The sequence below is a fragment of the Myiozetetes cayanensis genome, unplaced genomic scaffold, assembly GCF_022539395.1.
Source record: "Myiozetetes cayanensis isolate MyiCay16 unplaced genomic scaffold, myiCay2020 scf2-11, whole genome shotgun sequence".
NCBI classification, from domain to species: Eukaryota; Metazoa; Chordata; class Aves; order Passeriformes; family Tyrannidae; genus Myiozetetes; species Myiozetetes cayanensis.
Genome location: NW_026087411.1, coordinates 11,130,368 through 11,154,340, shown reverse-complemented (window position 1 = coordinate 11,154,340; position 23,973 = coordinate 11,130,368). Strand labels below are relative to the sequence as shown.

Sequence of the window (23,973 nt, the reverse complement as noted above, 5' to 3'; positions counted from 1 at the left end):
TCCCTCAGACATCAGCATTCCAGCACATCTCATAGGAGGAAAACAAATTTCATGCCATGAAAGCAGAAATCTGGGTGAGGTCTGGGAGCATAGTTAGGATGTGGTTTTCACAAGCACTCAGCACTGGCTTAACTGCTCTGATTGCAGTCCGGGGGTAAGAAAGTCCCACTGACTACAGTGGGAGCAGAATCAGGCCAGCACTGAGTGGTTTTGAAAATCCCACCCTCAGTTTTTATATAATGTAGAAAATAAGAATCACATGCCAACCTTCAGAGGGGAAACTGGCCCATTAAAATGCGTATCATTATTTTAGCCAACATTTTTAATTTGGAGATTTGTGGCACCGACAAATGAGGCCTGACGATGGCTGGGGAACGCCCTCCAGTTGGGAAGGGTCAGACCTCTTTGGAGAGAGGAGTGTGACACCAGGGACATCACAGGGCCAGCTGAAAGGAACTTGTTGATGCTCTTCTCCGTCAAAAAAAAAAAGAGTATTTTCAAAAACCAAAACATATTTGTAGGGATTTTGGATTTTTGAGGGAAAGAAGTACTTCTCACCGAAAGGACCAAAGTCTCCTACCCCCATCTAACAGCCCACTTTTATGTTCTTGTGTTTGTCCTGATTTATGACAAAAGTATCTCTGTGGCTGGAAACCAAACAGATCTTGTCATTCCACCCTGCCTTTGGAATGAAACGGAAAGGGAAATGGAAAGCTTTGTTCATCAGTAGCCTTTGGCAGGGAGGTGCCAGTCTCCTGGCTGGCCATCACAGTCCTGCTGGGATCAGAGGTACCAGGTGGGACATGGTGGGATGCAGAGCTGAAAGGGCAGGATTTGCTGCACCAATCTGGAACACATTATTCAACAGCCCATATTCCAAGAGAAAAGGAAGAGTAAGAAAAAAGCACTGTTTAAAGGCTGCAAACCCGCACGCTGTTCCCTGAAGGAGGAGTGCATCACCATTTCCTCGGGAGGTCTCTATAGGAAGCACAGAGAGAGGAGGTTTCCAGAGGGTCTGCACCCTCTTGAGTGTCTCACAGAGACAACCACCTTCGTTTGTCCCCAGGCATGATGTGAGAGTGAGTCAGGAATGACTCACAAAGAGGACAGACTCAAGAAGCTCAGGCAGAGGAAGAGGACACCCAGGACACGGAAGCATCAGGGGGAGAGGTTGCTGGGTCTATTCACTGGTACCAGCAGAGCACAAAGCAGGGGCAGTGCAGTATTTCAGAGCTTTGCCATCACCAGCAGGGATAGAGGGAAATGGTCAGTGACATGTTGCTTTCTTACCCCAATGTGCTCCAGGTGAACGTGGGACCTCCCCACGTGTCCTGAATGGAAAGTGCTGTCACCTTAATCCCAATGCTGTCAGTAGAGCACTTATCAACTGATGTATCAGCTTGGGATAAAACAGTGTTGCTTTGGAGCAACATATTCAAGTCCTCCCAAATCTCTGCTGGTCTCTCACTGCCCTGCCCTGGTCCTACTACACACGCTGATCATAAGCGTTCTGGGGATGCCCTGGTACGTGAGATGCGACCCCAGAGGCTCGAGGCTGTTGGGGAAAGGATGCTTTTATCCAACATTTTTGCCATAGCAGAGCCAGGGAGCTCTTGGCCAGGTCCCTCCACTCCTTCCCCTGCTTTATTTGCACAGATGTTTTTGCCAAGGCTTGTCATCAGCCTGGGGAGGGGGCAGTTGAGAAAAAAATAAAAACAATAAAAATGACCGAACAAGTTGAAGAAATTGCAAACAGTAAATCTGGCGCTCGCTAGGCCGAGCCCAATAAGTTGCTGAGGTTGTACTTTTCAGATTCGGTTTTAGGCTCTTGTAAATTTTCAGTTATTTTTAACCCACCTTTCTGAGCGAGCCTAGGAATGAGAAAGTAATTGTTTCATCAACTCGGGCTGTATAAATCTCCTTGGGGTTTATTATTTGCTGTTTCATTTTACTGGCACAAGAGCTCCTAGGAAAGCACAATAACCTCCTCGTTGATTTACAGCTCTTGGGCAGGCGCACGCTGAAAACCCGGGCGCGCAGCACCTGAGCAAAAGCGCCCTGAGTTAATTGAAAAGCTTCAGGGAACTGGAATTCCTCGCAGTGATACTGTCACATGCGTCAGTCACCAGATGTAACTCCAATTTTCTGCTCTCATAATAGGAATCCAATTGATATCCCCAGAAATAAAAGTCTGCAGCCAGAATAACAGCACATTTATCACAGGAAGGTTTAAGCCCTGCAAGAGCGCTGCCCTCAGCACAGGGCTTGGTGAGTGCTGGAGGTGCTTTTTCGTTTCTTATATGAGCAAATACCTGCAGGTACAGACACACAGACATCTGTATCCTCCAAGGAAGCCTAAGATTAGGAAAAGGATGTTGCCTCTGGAGAGTTACTGCCATTCCTGTGTTAAACATCGCTGCCCTCATTCCTTTTTAATCTTTGTTCTTCCACTGACCCCACATCTCCATCCTTCTCTCTCACACACAGTTTTCCTGCAGTCCTGATCTGTGCCATTCCTTGTTAGTAAAAGGGAATGTTCTCCAAGTGGACTGTTGCCTTTGGGGAGCTCAGCCAAGACTCTCTACCATGCTTTCTGGAGAAGAGTCGGAAATAAAAATCTCCCCACAGAGGAAACACAGGGAATGGCATTTTTTTGGCCAGATTTAGAGAGGCTTCCAGCTCAGGCAGCTTTCACACTACCCTCAGCAGGGCTTGTGTTTGTCAGGACAGGGTTTGTCACGTCTTGTTTAATCTGCAAAATACCCACCTTCATGCCCTGAGATTTCTTCTGGATGCCAATATGGAGCATCCCTGTAAACAAGGCCACTTGGCTCCCTAGACATAAGAAACAGGCTCTGCATCTTACTTTGGTGAGAGTTTGTCCCAGCCTATGGGTTCCCTGGTGTACAGTGTCCCCAAAGGGAATGTGGCTGTCCTCCTAAAGCTGGCAGGCACTTGTCTAATGTAAACATTCCCAGGCAGACTTTACATACATTAGGGTGAAAAAAACCCTTTGCTTGTTTTCCAGCCAGTTTTAGGCAAAGTCTGACTCAGACTGGCTGGAGTTGGTTTAAGGACTTTCATTTTAAAAAGGACAGCTCTGCTTCTGGATGAAGCACAAGTGACCATTTCCCCCCACGTACAGCTGAAATGTGTGATTTCAGACAGAAACCACAGAAGACAATGAAATTAGAGTCCCTACTGGAATTTAAACTCTTTAACATATGCCTACCTTCAGTAATCTTAATATAATAATCTATATACATGGGCAATATCAAAATGAAATGCACATTATAATATTGTCACCTAAGCAGCACATTTGCACCCCCACCCCCTTCCACATCAGAGCAGATTGTTTTGCTGCTCATACCCTCCTCCCTGCATCTGCTCCAACACTATGCCAAGTTGAGGTTTCTATTTAAAGAAAACACCCAAATTGTAAAAATTACAGCAATTTAATCACGTCAGCTAACATTTGTCCTGTCGCCTTTTACCAATCTCATCCCTGTTAGCAGCACACACGTTATCTCAGGAGTAATTCAGCTCAAGCATAAGAGGTCAAATTACTTCTCCAGTTTGTCAGGCCTTCGATCCAGGCTGATTCCTCCCAGCAAACCTACTCCAAAGCCACTTAGGGATAACACCACTGACACAAAACACCACCTTGGAAACCGGCCCCACTGAGCCCTACCAGAGGAGCATCGGGACAGGTTGCAAACCTCTCCCCTGGTCATGAGGGCCAGAAACATCACCCTCCTGCTGGCTGTAGGGAGATTTCTCCCATCAGCTGCCACATGAGAGCTGCGAATGGCCCTTCCTACAGGTCCTGGATAACTAAATCCAAGCTGTCCATGTGTTTGGGATAAGGTGCTTTTTGGTTCTTTATGCAGAGTGGCCCCTCTCCCACCTGAGACCTTCTATTTTCATTTTGTATTCATTTGCCCAAATCTCACCACTGCCTGTTTTTTCATGAGACCAAATGGGTAAGGTTTGGAAGGCTGTCTGTGGCAGGAAGGACTGATCCCCAGGAGCAGACCAACAGGGCAATCCCACAGAGGAGCGGAGAGCACCCCTAAGGCTCTGCCCTCCCCAAGAAGAGCCAGTCCAAGGAGTCAGCCCAAAGTACTCTCATATTAACCTGCCTCTGAAGTTTAGGTAAACTTCCTGATCACTTAGACTTTCAATTTATTTTTAGGGAACTATTTCCAGTAAGTGGTTCAAGATGGATTACAGTTTAACTGGAAGCTTGGGAATAAAAAGATAGTCACAGAAAAGCTGGGTTCAATTCTTGCCTCTGCCACAGACTTCCTGTATAAATCTGGACTCACTGCACCAGGGGGGGCATTCACCCACCTAACTCAAAACATCTAATTTCAATGGCTCTATTAAGAGCTCAGGCTTCCATTACAGCCAGGCTGGGAGGATTCGGAGCACTTCCAGGAGGGCTGCACTCCCTGACTGGATGGGGAGCACAGGCTCCCAATTTAGGAGCATAAAGCAGACTTCTAAATCACCTCTGCCCCCTTGACGTCCTCGGGGTTCAGTCTGTCACCCGTGAAATATGTTCTGGATTAGTGACATGAAAAAGTGGTACCCAAAGGCTGAGCCCAAGATAGAGGCAGAAGAAGATGCATCAGGCAAGACCAAAGTTCAGAGTTAAATTTTTTTCCCCGGTACCTGTGATTTATCAAATTTCTGATTTGAAGAAAAATGTTACAAAAGGAAAACGTTTCAAGTACATTTTTATAAATTTGCTTTTCCTCTTTGTTTTTTTTAATTCTCTCCCAGTAGTTGTCCCTGGGATCTTGAGAACACAGTATCATTGCAAAAGCACTTCTGGGTAACACTGGTGAAAATACTGCCACCAAATTTCTGAGCTTCATGAATGGGACCCCAAAAGAAAGTATCTTTCCCCTCAGTGTTTTTGAAACGAAAAAAGTAGATTGTGTATTCCAGTTCTTCCCCAGACATAAGTTGTCAGGATTTTTTTTTGTTCACCTTTAATTCTCAATGATTGAGAATACTGCTCTTTATATCTCTAGAATGAAATTCTTTGGGAACATTGTTCGAAATGTCTCAGAAGTGAAGAGCAGCAACACGGACCAGCATCCAATATTGGGCAAGGAATTTTAAAACGTGAGGTTTCACATATATCAGATTCAGCTCTTAACAATAAACACGTTGAACATTCCTGAGGCACTTTTTTTTTTTTTCCTGGGGATTGGTTTTGGTTTGGTTTTTTTTTTTTTAGGACTGCAAGTAAACTCTCCCTCACCAAATGACCCACTTGGGATTGACGCTGTACCAGTATCTAAAAATTGTGCTACTGAGCAGCTACTCAGAATCCTGCTGGTGATAAATTAAACCAGAGGAAACGGATCATTTCTACTATCAGGGTCACTGTTGTCAACTCCTAACAGGGCAATTGACTTGTCAAGTTGTCTCTGAAAGCCCCAGCTCAGGTTTCATTGCCTTTCACGTTTTTTTTTCAGCGTTGTATACAAGGGTCTCCCAGACTGTCTTTCACCCGGCACTTTGGGAAATTCCAGGCACTGATCCTGCTCATAAATTGCAGAGGAACAGCCTCAGCATGAGACTCTCCTACGGGAGCAGCACTGTGGAAATATTAAATCCAAGAAAAGATACCATAGGGATGTGCACGGGAACAGATGGGGATTTGCCTGTGTGTCATTATCAGACACGAGCAAGAACTTCAATGGTGAAAGGTCATTTGGAAAAGCCACAGGACACCTCTGGCAACAAGAAGAGAAGAAAAAGAAAGCTGTGACACTGAGGGTCACTGTATTGTTATGAATAACAACCAAATCCACCTGCTGGAGACCCACTAATAACATTCCCTAGTTACATTTTTATAACTTATGTAAGACAGACTTATAAATACCCACAGCAGTTAGAAACCAAAACAAGATCAGTTCTGCATAACAGTGTTCACTCAGCAGGAGAGAGATCCTCTGTTTTAATCAACTTCCAGGCCAGAAGAAACAGGTACAGCAGGAAAAGCGACTCGTTTGAGGATCACAGAGAGCAATGCTAGAGACCAAAGGCAAAGCCATCTCCATCATGCTTGGGTCATGCTGCTGCCCAAATCAGAGTTTCAGTTTTCCAATAATGCTCTGGGGTAGTGCAGAAACTCAAGAGATTACTTAAGGGAAATGTCACCATTACAAGAAATGTTCTTGTTCCAAACCCAAAATTGGTCAGTGGTCAGCTAAAAGATTTCTTTTGTTGTCATAGATTTCTTTTGGTGGTGGGATTGCTGCTGCAATTAAATTGAAAGGGTTCTATTATGATGATTAACAGCCTTGTTTTTATTACTGATTAAATAAATAGTTCATTTCTTTTTTTTCTCCCCAGAACTGAGTTGCATCCATTTTTCCATGGAAGACCTCAGTTTCAATCAAAATCATTTCTGGAGGAAAATCGTTCTGTTGGAAAATAGTGACCAAGTCTTATAATTATGGTTGAAAATCCAAACACACCCAGATGTACTGTAAACCCTTGTTATCTTTGGGATGTCTAAGTTCCTGTGGCATCTTCATCTACAGCCATGGCACAGAGGAGTTGAAGTAAGAATATGTGTAGTGGGTTTCTCTGCTTGGCCCTGCAAGAATTCCTCTTCCCTCCACCCCCATAAAAGACAGCTTTCCCTCCCAATTCCATGCTCTGTACCACCTCACCCCCAGTTTACCCTCTTGTCATTTCCTCTTGCCCTCTTCCCGCCGTATCACGTTTCCAGCTCAGAATCTGCAGATCCACAATTGTTTAAAAAGCAGCTCAAACTTCCAACTTATAAACATTGCTTCCTCTGTCTCCTGAATTTATTTTAATAGCTGATATTTGAGCCCAGGGGATTGTTTTAACTAACACTGTATAGTCAGAAGGAATCACTTTCCTCCAGGCTACCTCTGGGTCAACAGCATAAGGCAAGACCCCCTCACATTTCATTACCCAGGGATCAGATCCCCTTTCCCAATCCATCACTCTGAAGCTCATTCCTCCTATTCCTCTCAGATTTGCCTGCATGATTCATGCGGTGCCAAATCAACAGTATATTTGCTTTTTTCTCAGTTCATTGTTTTTATTTGCTTACATGTTCCCTGTCGTAGTTCAACTCATAAATCAACGCTGGTTTATTTTTTACAAACCCGTTGAAAGTCTGAGCCAGTTTCCACTGTTATGAAAGACTCCCAATACTACGTGTCCTTTAACAGGTGGAAAATGTCTTCGGAGGCTGTTTGGATGGGAACGATTTTCTAACTTAAAGACAAAGTAGTATTTATTTATGACTTAATCTAATTCCAAAACAGAGTAACAGTTCCCTGCACCGAATTATCTCCTCATGATGCTCTCCCACTAACATATGGTTTTATTATTTAAATAAAAAATTGTAATCCTGAGACAATTTCTAGCTATTAAACTTGTGTAACTGATTGTGGTAACACAATGTTCTTGAGATACTTTAACAGACCATTTTAACTTAAGACGACCCATAAGTGTCTATCCTAACTAAATTTGGCATTAAAAAAACAAGCAAACAAAACCCAAACACACTCTCCCCCTCCAACCTTCTTACCTAACTTTGCTGTAAAAGAGCTGTTGATTTATCAGGTTATCAGTGGAAGGAGAACACTCCTTTTCTCCTGAACTTGACATGGAGAAAAAGAGACTGCAAAGAACCCTAAGCCTGAGTTTTGTGCCCATTACCAAGGTCAAAGCCTGGCTTAGCAGGCCAAGCCCATGCTGGGCACAAGGCTCACTCACCTATCCAGCCTGGCCAGGTACCAAACAGAGAGGAACCTGCCTCTGCAGCTACATCCCACCTCAATGCCACTTGCCACACCGGAGGGCAAGTGGCTGTTGTGAGCGACAGGCCCACCCCTATCCTGGGGACTGGACAGGGTGGGTCCCCTCTCCTCCCAGCTCCACACTGCAGTGGGATGTGGTCCCCCAGACCATCTGGTGCCTTTTCCTCTCCCTGGCTGACTTCAGCTCTCTGCTGCCGGCCAAGGGAACGGCTGCAAGCCTATGTGTGTCTCTAATGATTCTTCCCTGGATGAATGACACGAGCCACTGGGAAAAAAACATCTGCCTCTGGGCTAGGACACTGAGGATGCTCACTGGCAGCTTGGAGGACAACCACGTGCTGCAAGTCAGCAGCTTCAGTGTCTGCAGAGCAGGACAGGAACAAAGAGCAAAGAAGGTTGTGGCCCTGACAGCCCCTGTTTGACATGGAGAAGCCATAACATTTATCTCCAAAATGCCAAAGATATTTGCTGTGACAATTCTGAGCTTCGCTACCTCACTTTTTCTTCAGATGAAAAACTGACTGAAACTGATTCTTGTAATGTACTTCAGATTTGTCACATCAGCATTTTCCAACCACAACACACTTTGAAGAAACTCAACCAGCTTGGACAGTTGCTGTGAACTTGCACACTCTGCTTGTTCCCTTTCAGCTCTGGGATCACCAGGGATGGATCCAATACTAAGTTCCTGTAAGTCAAGAATCCCTTTGTCCTGCACACAAGTTGCCATCTCACAGGAAACTCACTTCCAAGACTTCTCCTTGGTGGAGTTAGCAACCTGTCCTTCAAGCCTTCACAAAAATCCCTGGATAAATCTGCTGCAAAGCCATTAGAAATAGCTTCTTCTTCGTAAGCACCAATACTATTTTTGAGGAAGATCAGCTCTAAGTTCAGATCAGGTGTTTGCAAAGGTTATAACCACTCAATAAAAATGACAAGGAACATAATGAAAAATTAGGAAGGCAGGTTAAAAGCCATCATCTGTTTCCTTCATTTAAAAAAAAAATAAAAATCAACACACAGTCCATGACAAGTTTTCATAGGCTCAGTTGCTAAGCTGAATGTCATCATACTATTCCTTGTCAAAGGGGTGAGTGAGAGGCGGGTAGATGTGAGACCAGAGCTACTCAGATGAAGAGGAGGGTATTTAGTGATGAGAGCAAACAGCCAATGCCGTGGCATTCCTTGCCAATATTCCCTGCTGATAACTTCCCCCCTCCTGAAGCAAGGCCACCGAGGTGCTTTCTGGACACTGTGCCACATCAAATGGGCAGCTGCAAGTCTTGTGCTCCAACACCAATGGAATCCTGTAGGCCAGGAATATGGATTGCCCAGCTAGACATTTCCTGATGTTTTAAAATGCATTATTTACTTCTACTTTCTGTTTGCCAGAGCAAGAAGCTGACTCTCCCACAAACCCTAATTAGACAAGTTGTAACGGCTGGAAAAAATAATCACATTTTCAGGCACACAAGCCTTTTCTGTGCAGGTCTGTGTGCCCAAAACTGTTCCAGCTGTACGAGCTGAACTAACAAAGAAGATTACCTGCACCTGAGAGCCTTGTCTGCCTTATGTCCATAGACAGTCCAGGCTACCACAGCACCACTGTGCATTTCAACATTCCTGGCACAGCGAGACTTTAAGCTTGGGTTTTACCTCTGGAAGTAACAACACACTGGAGGCAATTAAAAATATAAAAAAAATAAAAAGAGGGTGCTCGCCTTCTATTTGTCCCCTTTCAAAACCTCCCCCACTGAAACGAAAATTACATAAATCCAATTAGGAAGGGAACTAAAAAGGTTTGGATTTTTATACACTCCTCTAAAAGACTGGATTAGCTGCTGCAGCCCAAGCGACTCCCTGCAGGATGCCGCTGGTGGACATGGACCCGGCCTGGAGAATTCCTGCTTGCTGCCATGAAAACAAGAGGGTTGTTGCAATGCACACAGCCCCATTATTATTATTAATTTCCTCCAGCTCCTGGGCAATTTTTGAATTGTTCCTCAATTTTTAAAGAAGTGATTTATGGGCTATAGGGAGAAGAAAAAAAGTAGGGGTTTCGCAAATAGTCCCTCCTTTTCATTCCATTGCAGGGCATTAATTGCTCATTGTCTGTAATTGGAAACAAAGTGCATTCCTACTCGGATCACATGCAGACAGCTGCCCTGATGTGACTCAGTGTACAATAACCCTCCAGTGTGGTTCTGCAGACTTGCTTGCATTAATAAACATATATGGACTTTGAAATCCAGGGAAGTTATGTCTAATGGGCACCTTTGGATGAAGAGACCATTGAAGTTCCTGCTTTGGGAATATCCCTCTCCTCTGGAGACATGCTCATTAAGGCAATGACCTGAGATATCACAAGCATTCCCAAGATCTCACCCTTCTACTTCAAAGCCAAAGTTTTGAGTAGCATTTTGACTTCCCTATACAAGGCAGGCCTCAGAAAATTCCTGTAGAATTGAAAGGAAGAAAAACAAAGAGACATAAGTGGCTGTTTTTAAAATACAGTTTGCCATTTCCCCAGGTTTATCTCTGTTTCTGAGCCTGGTAAATGCAAAAAGGTGAAATGCAACCACATGATTTTATTGGCTTGACAGCCAATTTCCCAGGCTATAACTTGCCTTTAGGAAATGTGGCTAAGAAAGGCAGTCCATTAACTTCCCCATTGCTGTGAGCAAGCAGAACAGCGGTGGTTCCCACAGACAGAAGGGAAGAGGAATGAGTCTTCAACTCCCTGCCTTGGGTCAGTTTGAAGGAGACTCCCGTTTGACTAAAAACCCTGCTTTTGATTTGACACTGGGAACTATTTAGAAAGCCCACAGCTAAATCAAACTTTTCCTGCAGTTTCCGAGGAAGCCGAATGAAAACAAGCTATTTTGAGTCAACCTTTCTGGAGAGAAGCAGGTAAAGAGAAGCCTTCACGAGGCTCAGTGACAGGAAACCGAATCCCTGGAAGGATCCTGGGCATACTTGAGAAGCCTCTTCACACGGGGTGGGGAGTCATTCAAGGGTCTGCAAACCATCTTTGTTAAGTTAAGCTCGAGGATTTTGCCTGAGGTAGCACAGGAGAAACACAAGTCATTTCTTCTGTGAGCAGATTTGTGGGACTGCAAAGCTCTGATGTCAGCAAGAGAAAGGAAGATGTGCTGGGATGGGTGCTGGGACCTGAGGGCAGCAGGTGACAGAGAAAACTGAGATACCGAAATCCTGGCTCTGGGCCAGGCGTGGTGACCCACCAGCTGCACCACAGCAACAGGAGAACGTGAAATAGTTAAAATTTCCAGGGACAGTTATGTTTATTTTAAAGCTCACAGCAGCCCTTTAAATGAAGAAATAAAATCCTTCATCTCCAACTGCATATAGACCTGAACATGAAAGTGGTTTGGGGGAACTCATTATTAAAATACAGACCACACAGTAAAGGCTGAAACAACCCAGAAGGTATTTTTGTTTCCAATGCTAAATTCATTAGAGATATGTCTTTCACTTACAGGAACATCACCCTTTCCAGGTATTGTACGGAAAAACAGCACCAGGCAGCCCCTCCTGAATCCCTCAACCACCACAAGGATTATAGACAAACATGCTTGAAACATCTACTGAAGCCCAATCTCCCTTTAAAAAGAATATAAAAATTAATTTATGCACCATACCATGTCCTGATTATTGTAGACTCTGACAGAGAAGACTTTTTTGTTTAAAAAGTAAACAAAAACTGGCATGCTGCAAGAAAAGTGATTGCCTCAATAGAGAAGTGCCCATTTATGTCATCCCACAATTATTTCAAGCACTATAGTTGAGGTTAGTCCCTCCAAGGCATGTACAAATTGCAAATACACACAAATAATAACGCTCATACTTTTGGAAAATGTGAAACCCTTTGTTTTGGAAAGGTTGTTCCTATTATTTGTGGCTTGCAACTGTCATCATTATTCAAGCCTTGTCTTCTTTCATGATTGTTCTGCAGCTACTGAGTGCTTGAGAACTTCCCCAAAATTAATATACTTCAAAGAACCAGACATTTTGTATATAGCTTAATTACAGCCTATATAATTAAGCTTTAAAATGATAAAAACTCTTCTGTGCTGTAAGTGTACTCAGACTTCTGCTCACAGGCAAGCTACTACATATCATCCGACAGAGCAAAGGGCCAAGAAATTCCATTTCATTAATTGTTTCCTCCAAATCCGAAATGTAATTACATATTTTCCAGGGACCTTTGACATTTTCACACTGTGGCTTGGAATGTGATCATACCCTGAAGTAAACTGCCTGGCTGGTCACAGAATTAACAAGAAAAGATGGCTAGAGAGGTAAAGCTGGCCTTTTGTGGAGAGCAGAGGAGTGAGTTGCATGGGTTTGGGTCAGGTTTTGGTACCAGAGCCTTGCAAGGAACGAGGAGGAGATGATGAGCTGAACTGCTGTCTCGAGTAATCGCCTTCAGAGTGATCAGAAAAAGCACTGGGAGAGAGAGAAGAGCCTCTCTTTCCCGCAGCCATGGCTGGTTCACACAGGAGCTAAAGGAATTCTTGAACTTTCCCTCACCCCGAGTTTTGGGCCCCCCATGCGTCTGGACTCTCTTTTTGAGCACAAAACCCAGCCCAGGTGAGCTGGTAGATCTGATCCATACAGATGTAATTCTCCAACACCTGACTCCTCCGAGAAACATCCCAGAAGGTGGGCTGCTGCTGGGAACTGGCCCCAAGTGCTGCCATTCTCATTCAGGGTGGGCATGTCCTTGGGTCTGTCAGAAGCCACAGTGATTTTATTAATTAATCAGTTTTACTAATGAATAAACACGAATGTGCTCACTGGTTGAGGATTCTGGGACTCTCATCCAGCCCACCATCAGTGCCAGCTGAGTGTGATGTGTACACGCACAAGGTACACGTGTGTTAGCAAATAACTAGCTGACTTGACTTTCTTGTAGAACACATCAGACCTCAGTGCAATCAGCCTTAAACTCCTGCAAATGCTAAATTCACATTAAAATTCAATTTTTAACGTAACACCATGTGGGTTTTTTTAATCTCAGAATGCTTTTTTTTGTGTTGCTTTGGATGCCTCAACTCCTAGACAAAACATATTTCTTCAGAATGTCGTTCTGTTTCCCCTCAGGTTCAGGAACGGGAGAGCAGCACCTTATTAGAAACAAAATCGATGAGTCTCCATGAATCATTACTCGGAGTTTGGAAAGGAAAAAAGAAATTTGGCAAGCCTCTAGTCGGTAATATGTGCTTCTAAAACCTACCCTTTGAAAGGGCCAAGTTATTACGCTGTGAAAAGTAGTTACTCAGCACGTGCTGTAACTTTTCATAGGGATTTTTAGGCCAAATTTAAAGAGTGCTAATGATTTTGAATGCCAGACTTGAGACCCTACAGCAGGATGAGGTTTTAACAAGACTTGAACAACTGCCTTCCCTCCCCCAGGTCGTGCCTCTTTAAAGTGCTGGATTTTTGGTGCCTTAAAATTAAAGTACCCCGTATCTCCAGGCATGGAAAGTCTTGGCCTTCACATCCTTTTCAGTACATGGAGAGTAAACTCCCACTCAAGGCAGTGGGAAAGCTCCTGGCATTCACCAAAATATGCTGGCATACTGGGAACATCATTTATTACTAGGAATAAGGAGAAACCACAACTGCAAGCGCCTTGTTCAGCAGTGTGAGTGTGCACAGTGACAGGGCACATCAGCTCCTTTCAGGTTGCAGAGCTCTGGTCCTGGGAGCAATCTCACCATGGAAACTTGGAGCTAATTTATTCTGCTCCTCAGTTACCCTCCCAACTCACCTATCACTAAGGGGAAGCCTGTTGGAAGGTTCTCTGACTGGCTTATTCCAAATGCTTTAGAAGATGGCATAACCCGAGGGTGATGTGTGGTAAGGGCTAGCACCTACTACTTATTCCTCTTATTTATTTCAATAAATAATTAAAAATACTTGTGAAGGCAGACTAGAGATAACGTGTAATTAATTAGATCATAATTCTTGGAGCTTGCCAAATATCATAGACAGGTGTTATTGCGGGGAGACCAAGGAAGTAGAACCTGATTCCTCTACTTCCAGCGCTCCAGCTCAGGGCAAGCCAGCAAAGCTGGAGCCTTGCAGTGAAGTGGGCAGGCAAGAAATCCCGATTTAGGACCCCCCCAAGAACCCCAGTGCACACCCAGCCAGCCACCGGCTCCGAGCCCCTGAACTGCTGCCAGGTCCCCCGTCAGCCACCTGGTTCCCCAGGGATGCAGCTCCGCTGCAACCCGAACTCTTCTTTAACATTTCCCAAAGAAAGGAGAGATGAAAACAAAAGGATCATTTACTTCCTCTAATTGAGAAACAAGATAGGAAGACAGATAAGCCAAGGAAAACTGGCACAATTCCACAGACTTCAACTGATCCTAGAGAGCAGGGTGATGAGCACGGCATAAAGAATACGAGTGTGGTACTATTACTGCCTTACGACAGCAATGCCAGGCTGTCACCCTACATGTTTCATCTTGGGATATAAAACCACTTTATAAGGGAGGTCAGTATCACTGAAAGGAAGCGGCATCGGTTTACCCAGAAGGAGCTGCCCCAACACTTTTTTCCTTGTCATTCACAACCGGATTTTTTCCCTTGCTAGGACAAAAATAATACAGTGCTAGTTGTTGCCAAATATCCACTTCTGAAACTCAGGCCCAGTCATTTTTAGCTAAGCAAACTTGGCACAAAACAAGTGTTGCCTATGGACAGAGTTTATAACATGGGAAGTTTGCCAAGATCCTATTGCAGCCTACTTTGAGGTCTGGTGCTTCACCTTCTCACCCTACAACAAAGATTAAATAGTCTTCTAACAAGGAAAAAAAAAAAAAGAACACCTGATACTATTTTTCTCTTCCCTCCTTAGGTCTTACAGTCCACAGGAGATGAATTTCAATAACGCCATGAGCAAAAACATGGCTTTGCCTGAAGCCAGCAGTACTTCTCCAGGCTGTGATTATTGATGTGCAACACACATGTAAACACATAGGCACACACAACCAGCTTTAACAGGAGCCTGGTAGAAGAGCTCTGCTTTAAAGGCACAAAGAAAAATATGCTGTTAAAAAAAAAAAAAAACAAAAAAACCCCAAACTGTCAAATAATGCAAAGCCAGAGGGACTACCCTTTCAGAAAGATACACAGCAGCCCCAGGGTGCTGCACGTGAGTCAAAAGAAGAGCTGTAACACAACAGAGCTCATACATTACCCCCAGTAGGGCAGAATGGATCCCAAAAAAGTCTCCTGACCAACAGACCTGGCAAATTCCTCCAGGCATTATTTGTATCTACTTGCTGACAAGGGAGTCGGAAGCACAAGCTACAGCACCACCGTCCCTGGTCTCTTCTTGCTTGCAGCAGCAGCAAGAGGCCTTCAAAAAGTTCCCTGCTTTCCTGTTCCCCTGCTGGACAGGGGAAAGTGAAAAGGACTAAGAAAAGCTGTGACATCTCACCAGAAAGGAGAGTCTCTGCTCTGTCGGAGCCTGTGCACGGCTCCCACCTCAACAGCCTCAGTAAAGCAGTTGGCATGTTCTGGGTGTGACACGGGACAGAAAACGAGCGGGATGGGGATGTTCCCCTGGACCAGCTCTCCTCCTTCGCCTCTCAGGAAGAATAGCTTAGACAAGAGGAGAGGGTGTGGGTGGGAGGGAACCACGGAAAGATTGATGCAAATTCATTTTTAAAAACCAGACAGATGAAAATAATTTTCACAGCCCTACAGCTGTTCTATGGATTTTTTTTTTTTTTTTGGCCCAAGCTTGAGCAAAACACGGTGCAGATAACAGCCCAAACTTTGGGCAGATCAGCACTGCAGAATCAAGACAGACCCAGCATCCCCCCCCTTCCTGGTAGATAAGCCAGGACAGATAAGCATGTCTCTCTCACAGCCCTTTTAGTCCATTTGACAGCCACATTCAGCACATTGCCCTTTGCCCATCGCTCTCCACTTCACGCCTGATCCCCAGGTGCCCTGAGAGCAAGGGCAGCATCGCTCCGGGCATTCCCCAGCTCCCTGCCAGCACCTTTCAGCACAAAACATGTAGGGGAAATAAAACCAAGAGAGGGAACAGACACAAGTCCCAACACTGCACTCTTCAAGGCGCTGCTGCCAAGCCTCGGACCACAGGACTGACAGATGGACTTACAGCTGCATTTATCCCAGTTATTTTCCTATAAACCAGCCCTGCCAACAGCCAGCCAGTGCTCTCTGCAGCTTCCACTGCACTTTGTAGAGCAAGATCTTACACTGGTTTTTAGAGGCTACAAAAATCTCTCTGTTTTGGAGCCAGACAACACATGTTCAGGAACTTACTGTTGTGCTCCATGCCTGCTAGGAGGCAGAACTGCCTTTTCCAACACAGGGAAAGCAGGAGTGCCGCGGGCACACCAGCTCCCTGTGGGCACCCTCTGGCCAAAGACGAGGCCCAGCACAAAGTGATGGTGTCGCTCTGCGTTGGTCCCAAGGATTGTCCCCCTGAAGTCAGACTGAGCCCAGCCCTCATCCTCACCAGGCTCCGGGAATGGCCTCAAAGAAATGATGGAGAATATGAAACGCTACCATGCTTTCAAGAGTCCAAGTTGGCACCTTTGCCTGACTAGATGTTCCTAAGTGGAGTTGCAAACCTTGCTCTGAATGTTTTCTCTGGGACTGTTTCACTAAATGAAAGTGTTCAAACCTGCTGTTATAAAAATTGCTGAGGCTCCGAAAGCAATACCTCGAGCAGACACAAGCAGGGTGACTGGAAAGCAACCACTAAAGGCACCACCAAATGGGACTGACCATGAATGCTAAACCTTCAGGCGGGCTTAGGGCACCTGGGCTCAGCAGCTCCCACTCCTCTGGATATTTAACCCCAAAACACAGCTGAACCCCTTGGGACAGGGAACAAGAGGCCTGGAAGGGCTCCCTGTCCTCAGGGCAGCACCCCCAGCACAGGGCTATCACATTGCACGTTGTTTACACAATGGCACAATATAAAATCCATTTGGAACCAGGGCTCGCTCGCTGCTATTAAAGAATCCATCAGTGAATTTCATTTTTTATTGGTTCACTTACAAAACTCACAGCGGTGTGTTGTGTTTATTTTTCCAGAGCACCAATAAAAACCTTTTTTGATTAAAAAAAAAAAAATGGAGAGAGGGAAAGAGAGAAAGAAAGAAAAAGGAAGAAATGAAAAGCTGACCTGGTATAACCCAGGCGAGTGCTGAACCTCAGCAGCGCTGGATGAAATGAGCCAACTGCTGAGCAAATGCTCGGCTGTGGCCGTAACCAGCAACAATTGAAACCTGTTTATGGCAGAATTTTGGCTTTATAAAAACAAGCACGGTCGAGCCCTGCTATATTAAACCGGGTTTTGTCACAGACCAATCACTGAAGAGAAGGCAGAGCAGATGCAGAGCCCCAGGAGTCAAGTACGTGGGCCCAATCCTGCTGGATGCAGACAGTACAGCTGGCTCCAAGGATTTATGGTGTCCCATTCCCATGTTGCCCCAGAAATTTAAAATAATCTATGTTTGGTGTTTCTTAAGACTTTTCTTTCTTTCTTTCTTTTCTTATTCACAGGCACACATATTTCTCAAAACCAGCTGCCTTTGGCATGTATGACTTGCAGTCCTATCTGGCCTTTGTTCAATCTTCCTACTGAATAAGAAATAAAATTTGCAACTTTGAAGCAAAAATAGATCTAAACCTAATTTTCTAAATATGAATTCTATATTCTAACAGAATTAGTTAATTCTATTTTTTTAAAGCAGGTTAGTTCTGGCCTTTGTCATCAATTATTTCTCAAAACATAAATTTGTGTAACTGCACTTGTAAAGAAAAAGCAATTAAAGAAAAGGAAACAACTTGCTTTAAACAGACTTGATTTTCCCCAGCTTGGTTAAGAGAGCTCATATTCAAATGTCAGGTAAAATTTACATATAGTTCTTGTTCTTTTAAAATCCACCTTATAAAATAGGAATTTCTTTCTTACTTTTTCTAAGTTTGACAGATATTACACTAGGCTGTGCCTGGGGAAACCACAGGGCCTGGAGCAGGGGAGTGGCCGCCATTTTGTGGGACAGCTGCCATTTTGTGTCGGGGGAAACCACAGCGCGCGGAGCAGGGAAACGGCTGCCATTTTGTGTCGGGGGAAACAACAGGGCGCGGAGCACGGGAACGGTCGCCATTTTGTGTTGGGAGAATTCACAGGGCACAGATATGGGAGCGACCACCATTTTGTGTTTGTGGAAACCAGAGGGCACGGATATAGGGATGACTGCCACTTTGTGTAGGGGGAAACCACAGGGCACAGAGATGGGAACAGCTGCCATTTTGTGTCAGGGGAAACCACAGGGTGTGGAGCTGGGGAACGGCCACCATTTCAAGTCTGGGGAAACCACGTAGCAAAGGAATGGTTGCCATTTTGTGGAATGGCCGCCATTTTGTGTCTGGGGAAACCACAGGGTACAGAGCAGGAGAAGAGGTGCCATTTTATGGAATGATCGCCATTTTGAGGAATGGCCACCATTGTTACCTATTACACCTTTTGGAATGTTAGTGAACTGCTTGCTTTGGCTATTCATTACTAGTTACTGATTCTAGGCTGGCCACCATAGGACTACGAAGCAGCTTCACAGTAACATAGGCATGGGCTTTTGGTATGAATTCTACAGACATTAATAAACCAGAAACACCTCTCTGGTCAAGAACCAAGGCACAGAGTGCCCGACTGGAACAGCTGTCCAGAACTGCAAAGAACATTTGCACTCACTCACTTTGTCATCTTTGCTTATCTTTAGAGGATGACAAATCTTGCTAAAAACCAGCTTACGTGTTGCTAAACCTCTTGGAGGCTTTTAAGAGCCTTCAGCCTGGGACTTGTCTAACTTGGAAAACAAATTTTCCAGTTATCACAGGACAGCTACTTATCGATACCTGCATGGGTGGATACTGATAGTGCCTTTATCACATCCAGCTTAATCCACCTGGGAAACAAGCCATTAAATAATCCACAGAAGGCAGCTCAGCAGGAGTATCCACTCTGGGCAGTACCAGGCTTTGCATTCACATCCCAGCTCCCTCTCCCACCACCCAAGTCCTTGCCCTTCAGATAAGGGGGTGTCAACCAAGCGGAAAGTTTATCCCATCAAAACCTCCAAACTCTTGGGGGGAAAAAAAAATTAAAAAAACCAAACTGTGTAAGAGCTGGAGCCTGTGTTTTCTTTCCTCCTTCTTGTGGGTGGGGAAAAACAAAACCAGCCTACACAAATAACACGGTGCAAGAAACCTTTGGGGATTAAAACATGATAGGTCGTATTTCAGCAGGGATTTGGACAGGCCTCACAGGGGGAGGAATCCCCTCCTGGAAGGAGGAATGCCTTCCCTCGCCATCACTACATTACCTTGCCACTTTTCTCGCTTTCTTCTTTCACCGTGAGCTTTCGCTTGAATGTGTGCAGACAAAGGAGCAAAATCAAACTACTATTTTTGCAGAGGCCTTTTTCTTTCCGCCCTGTCGGCAGAAAAAATCTTACACAGACACAAGAAAACTGTTATGCTAAGTTTGTTCCCAGGACAGGAAAAAGTCCTCTCCCATCTTCATTAACATTGTACAAAGTATTTCAGGCTTGCAAGTGCTATAGGATAGGCTTGACAGACATGACTGTTGACCCAAATTATTAGCGAGGATTGGAAAACAACCGGTTGAAGCTTTCTGAACATGACCATCAGCGTGACTGCCAAGGAAAGCACCGGCACCCGTTACTTCATGAACCAACATGTGATTTGCAGAAACACTTACACAGCTTAAAAAGTCTAAATCCTGCTTTCAAAGGAGCTTAGTCACCGCAAAGTGAGTTCAGTATCTCAGTACATCCAGGGGCTGGCCCTTGGAAGTGCAACTTTCCGTGGCAATGAGTCGCTGATTATGAATTTCACAGAGGGAAATTCCTGCTACGCAGCTACTGCAGGAGAACTAAAGCTCCTGTAAAATACATGTCCTCCAGCACCTGGGCAGAGTGAGCTGAAACAACAGCAACACGAGCCTGATACAAACTGTGAAGGTGGGAAACGTGGAGATCCCAAACAGAGACCAGGCAGAACGATCACTTCAGGATGTGGGCAACTTACTGCACACGCACAAAACAATTAACATACAAATTCTTTGCCTATGAAGAAACCACAAAAGTCACCACCCCCCAGAATGAGCTTGGACACAAAACTCTATAAAGAAATAGGGCATTCACATAACACAGGAAAATTACTGATTCAATTCAACAAACTGAGAGTGAATGAGATGCTTTGGGGTCCATATTGGTTAAATAAAATCAGCTTGCTCGCATTTTGCTCAAGCCATTCAAAAGGGATGCACTGTGTTAGACCTGCCCTGGGAGCCTTGCTCTAACTATTTGTAGACAGGTTGCTACCACAGTTAAAACACCAGTTGTGTGCAAGTGACCCATTCCTGAGCCCCTACCATTTTCCAGTTCCTTGCCCCTATATATAATTCAGAGAAATTAACTGCTGAAATCCTTTGCTGGGAATGGGAAGAGCTGCTGTGTCAACATCCTAGCAAAGATCAACATAGCTTACTTACACCCTGGAAGAATGTGCTGTAAGTAACAGAAATGCAGGAGAAATTCATGTCCTTTTCAGTATTAGTGCAGAGCATGGGCAAGTAGAAAAATGGAATTTAAAAGGCAAACCTAAAACGCTTGGATTCTAAAGTCTAAACCAGCTCTGAAAGGGAAAATGGCAAGGAAAATTGCTAATAACCACAAATCAAGCTGCAGGCCAAGCCCTTTGTCATTTAAAAGCCTTAGATCAGTGGTTGGAGTGGCATTATTTGAATTTAATGGGCACACAGCAAAGGGCTGTTTAATTAAGCATTGAAAACTTGACGTGACCGTTTAAAATACCCCTCAATCTACCATTTGCTTTAACTTACATTAATAGCTATAGCTTGCTGGAAATGCTCCACTGGGAGAAATTTTGGAGTGAGGAAAGCTCAAAAATTTTCTCCATGAAAATTTCCGTTTCGTTAACTCTAAAAATCATGGAAAAACACCTTAAAGCAAAATATTTCATTTAGAATCAGTTCAGTAGTAATGGAAAAACCTCACACAGGTATGTTCATGTATAATGATGTATTGCCTGATTCAAATCTAAGTTCTGATCACTAAAACCTTCAATTTATTTTATTTTTTCTATGAGCTTGGACTACCCAGAAGGCAGCACTGAAATCCTCCTACCTTGAGCCATTTGGAAGACGTCTGAAGGAATGTGCCTCTTGTTTGATGGCTGCATCTCATTCTCACTCATACGTGAACAAGCACCTGCCAAAACAAGCAGAAAAAACCACAAACAACTGTAAGAGATGGCAGCGAACAACTTTTAACATTAATGGACTGATAACGTGAGACAACCAGGATAGTTCAAGGCTTCTTTTTTCCATTCTCAATAGAAACAACAGGTCAGAAAGTCAGCTAAGATCATACTGATGGTCTACCCAACTATGGCACTGATTAGTTCAATGCGAGCATTGTGGCTTCTTAATCCAAGGAAAAGTATTATTTCCAAAATGTGAAAGCATCGTCTTCATCTATAACACCAGCTTAGCAGACTAATGAACTCATTCCTGCTTACCAATACATCTTTATTTGGTTTTCCACTGTGAGATTAGATCATGAAGGAAAAGTCCACCAAATAATACTGTAAAAAGAGATGAACTCACACAAGATTTTTGTCGGTCGTTAAAAAAAGCACCTTCTGTCTAACTACTGAAAATTAATTAACTTTGAATACTCAAATACATAAACATTTCTGCAGAAACACTTCAGGATGAAAAAATTATTTATTGTGCCCTCCAGGAAAATGTACCTTGTCAATCCCTTGTCACTAAATCACTTGCTAACAGCCATGGTGTGAGGTAAATCAGCATTTAAGCCTGATGAGTTTAAAGACCCTGATGCCTAATGAATTCTCCTATTCATTCTGGAGGTTACATCTGTGCCTGAGCTCTCTTTTAACAACCTGGTGCTGAAAAGATCTGATGTAATTTTACTGTTTACTAAACAGGTGTCAGTAATGGTATCCAATGATGTCAGGCTGCTTGCTTGGAACTCACTTTAGGACAACTATCTGAGCTGGTGCTCTGGGATCATAAAAAGTCCGTTCCCCGGGCAGCTACAGCCTCCAGTGCATCCAACTCAGTGACAGCAAGGGCTAAGTAACATCACCACGGGCAGGAGGAAGGACCAGGGATGTTTCATAACCTGATGGGGTTAGTTCTGTAAACCCCATTAATCAGGTCATCTGCTGAGCTCTTGAGTTTGCTGCATGGGAGGGCTCTTTGCTCACACAGCTGAGCAGCCCAGCAAGTGCTCAGCCCTGGCTGTTCCCTCCTCATTGGAACACCCAGGCATACACCAAGGGAGATGGTGCTTAGTGGAGCTGCACCACTGGAAGAGCAAAGGGGCACAATGTCTTCCTGATCCTACTGGGTGATCCATCTCCCTCACTGAGGGTGAGAAGCCCAAGTGATATTTTACTTCAGGATACAACTTAATAGCTCCCAGCGTGGCAGAGATCTGCTGGCATCGATCAACCCAAGGCTCCCTAGATGATTTCTGAGTCACCTCTCGAGTCACCCAGAGGCTGAGGGCGGCCCTGTGATCGCCCTCCCAGGCAGGCTGATGTAGAGCACTGAGCTGGGCTGCTGCTCCTCTCCCCTAAGAGCTCCAAGAGCCTCTCTGGGAAGTGCCTGCTGCAGGTGTATCCAATACAGAGCCTTTGGAACATCACTCTCTCCAGCCCAAGGAATAGGTGGGCACAGCACTAACAGTCCTGTGTCACAACCCTTACAATACCCACCCAGACCCACTCTGGACCTCAGCTCCAGCTGCTGGCAGGGCACTGAGCACAGCCCAGGCAACACCCAGCTCGGCATGAAAGAAATTATATACTGGGCAGTCAGGATTTCATTTCAGGAATGTCTTAATTTCATTGAGAAATGGTATTTGGTGTTAACAGCACGGTATTTTAATTGTTTAATGCTCAGTTACTCATGCAGCATTGAGCTGTTGGGGGTTTCCAAAGATTTTGTAATACTGCTCCCTTGGCATGAGGGAAATTTGAGGCAAAAAGGAAAAAAAAAAAAGGCAGATTTAGGTGAACAGTGATGCTTGGCCCCCACCCAGCATGAGGGTCCTCAGCCCATCTAGCTAATTACCCCCATAAACTAAATATTCCTAATTATGCTGTAGAATATTCCTGATTTTAGACAGAAAATATATTGTCTAACTAAAGGAAATACTTCACAGAAGTAGTATTAAAAAATTCAATAACACAAAGAAGATTTTAGCTGAAAACTTTCCCATTTCAGCTCCACACTGAAAAAATTCCAGGTTAGACTAAAAATGTTTAGTCTTTAATGTTAAATGTTCCATGGAAAAAAAAAGAGAAATTTTCCCAGATATATTAAAAAGCAACAAGCTGTATTTCTCACTGCTGGAGACAAGTTCATTTGACTATATAATGTTGGGCACTAATTTAGCATTCATATAGCTGGAGTTTTAATGGGAGATTGCTTATTTTCATCAGACCAGTAAAAGAGCTTCAAAACACTACACGGGCACTTGTGCAGATATAAAATCATCCTAATTTGTTCAGCTGAACTCGTAAATTAAAAGCAACACGCTGCAACATTTGAACTCAAATCCAAATAAACTTGCTACTAGCTACGAGACCTCCACGTGGACGGTCCTTCTCGGCCCCAGGAAATGCTGAGGTGGGCTTAACACACTTTCCAAAGCTCAAAACATGAGCACCAAATCCATACATTTCATTTTGCTTTGCAGAACCTGGATCCCAACAATTTTTGAAGCCAGGGATGTAAAACAGTAAATTTCAGTGTTTTGTTTGCTTATACAGAACATTTTCTGCTCTGCAAAAACTAATTTTCCAGGTCTGAGCCTACGTGTTTTTCAGATTTTTTTCCCCTCTCAGTTTTCTTGCTGGGTATTTAGCTCTTCCTTCCTTAATGGGAATTTAACAAGACCCAGCTGACAAGTGCTCAGCAAAGTGACCATGCAGCACCTGAAGGAGATGGGATGTAACGTCCACATAAAATGCCTGAGTACAATCC

The 23,973-nt window shown here is 44.3% G+C and overlaps 1 protein-coding gene and 1 long non-coding RNA gene across 2 annotated transcripts in view; one reads left to right on the top strand and one right to left on the bottom strand.

Annotated features, from left to right (window-relative positions):
- The window catches only part of BMP2 (bone morphogenetic protein 2), a 102,392-nt gene extending 95,023 nt beyond the window's left edge, over positions 1–7,369 (top strand). Inside the window, exon 5 of the mRNA XM_050316086.1 lies at positions 6,376–7,369. Coding sequence (XP_050172043.1) covers positions 6,376–6,460 — 85 coding nt within the window. The 3' untranslated portion in view covers positions 6,461–7,369. The remainder of the gene's footprint in view (positions 1–6,375) is intronic.
- LOC126640354 (uncharacterized) overlaps positions 1–23,973 on the bottom strand; it is a 136,608-nt gene that overhangs the window by 35,085 nt on the left and 77,550 nt on the right. Inside the window, exon 2 of the long non-coding RNA XR_007629009.1 lies at positions 21,080–21,163. This is a non-coding gene — a long non-coding RNA (uncharacterized LOC126640354). The remainder of the gene's footprint in view (positions 1–21,079; positions 21,164–23,973) is intronic.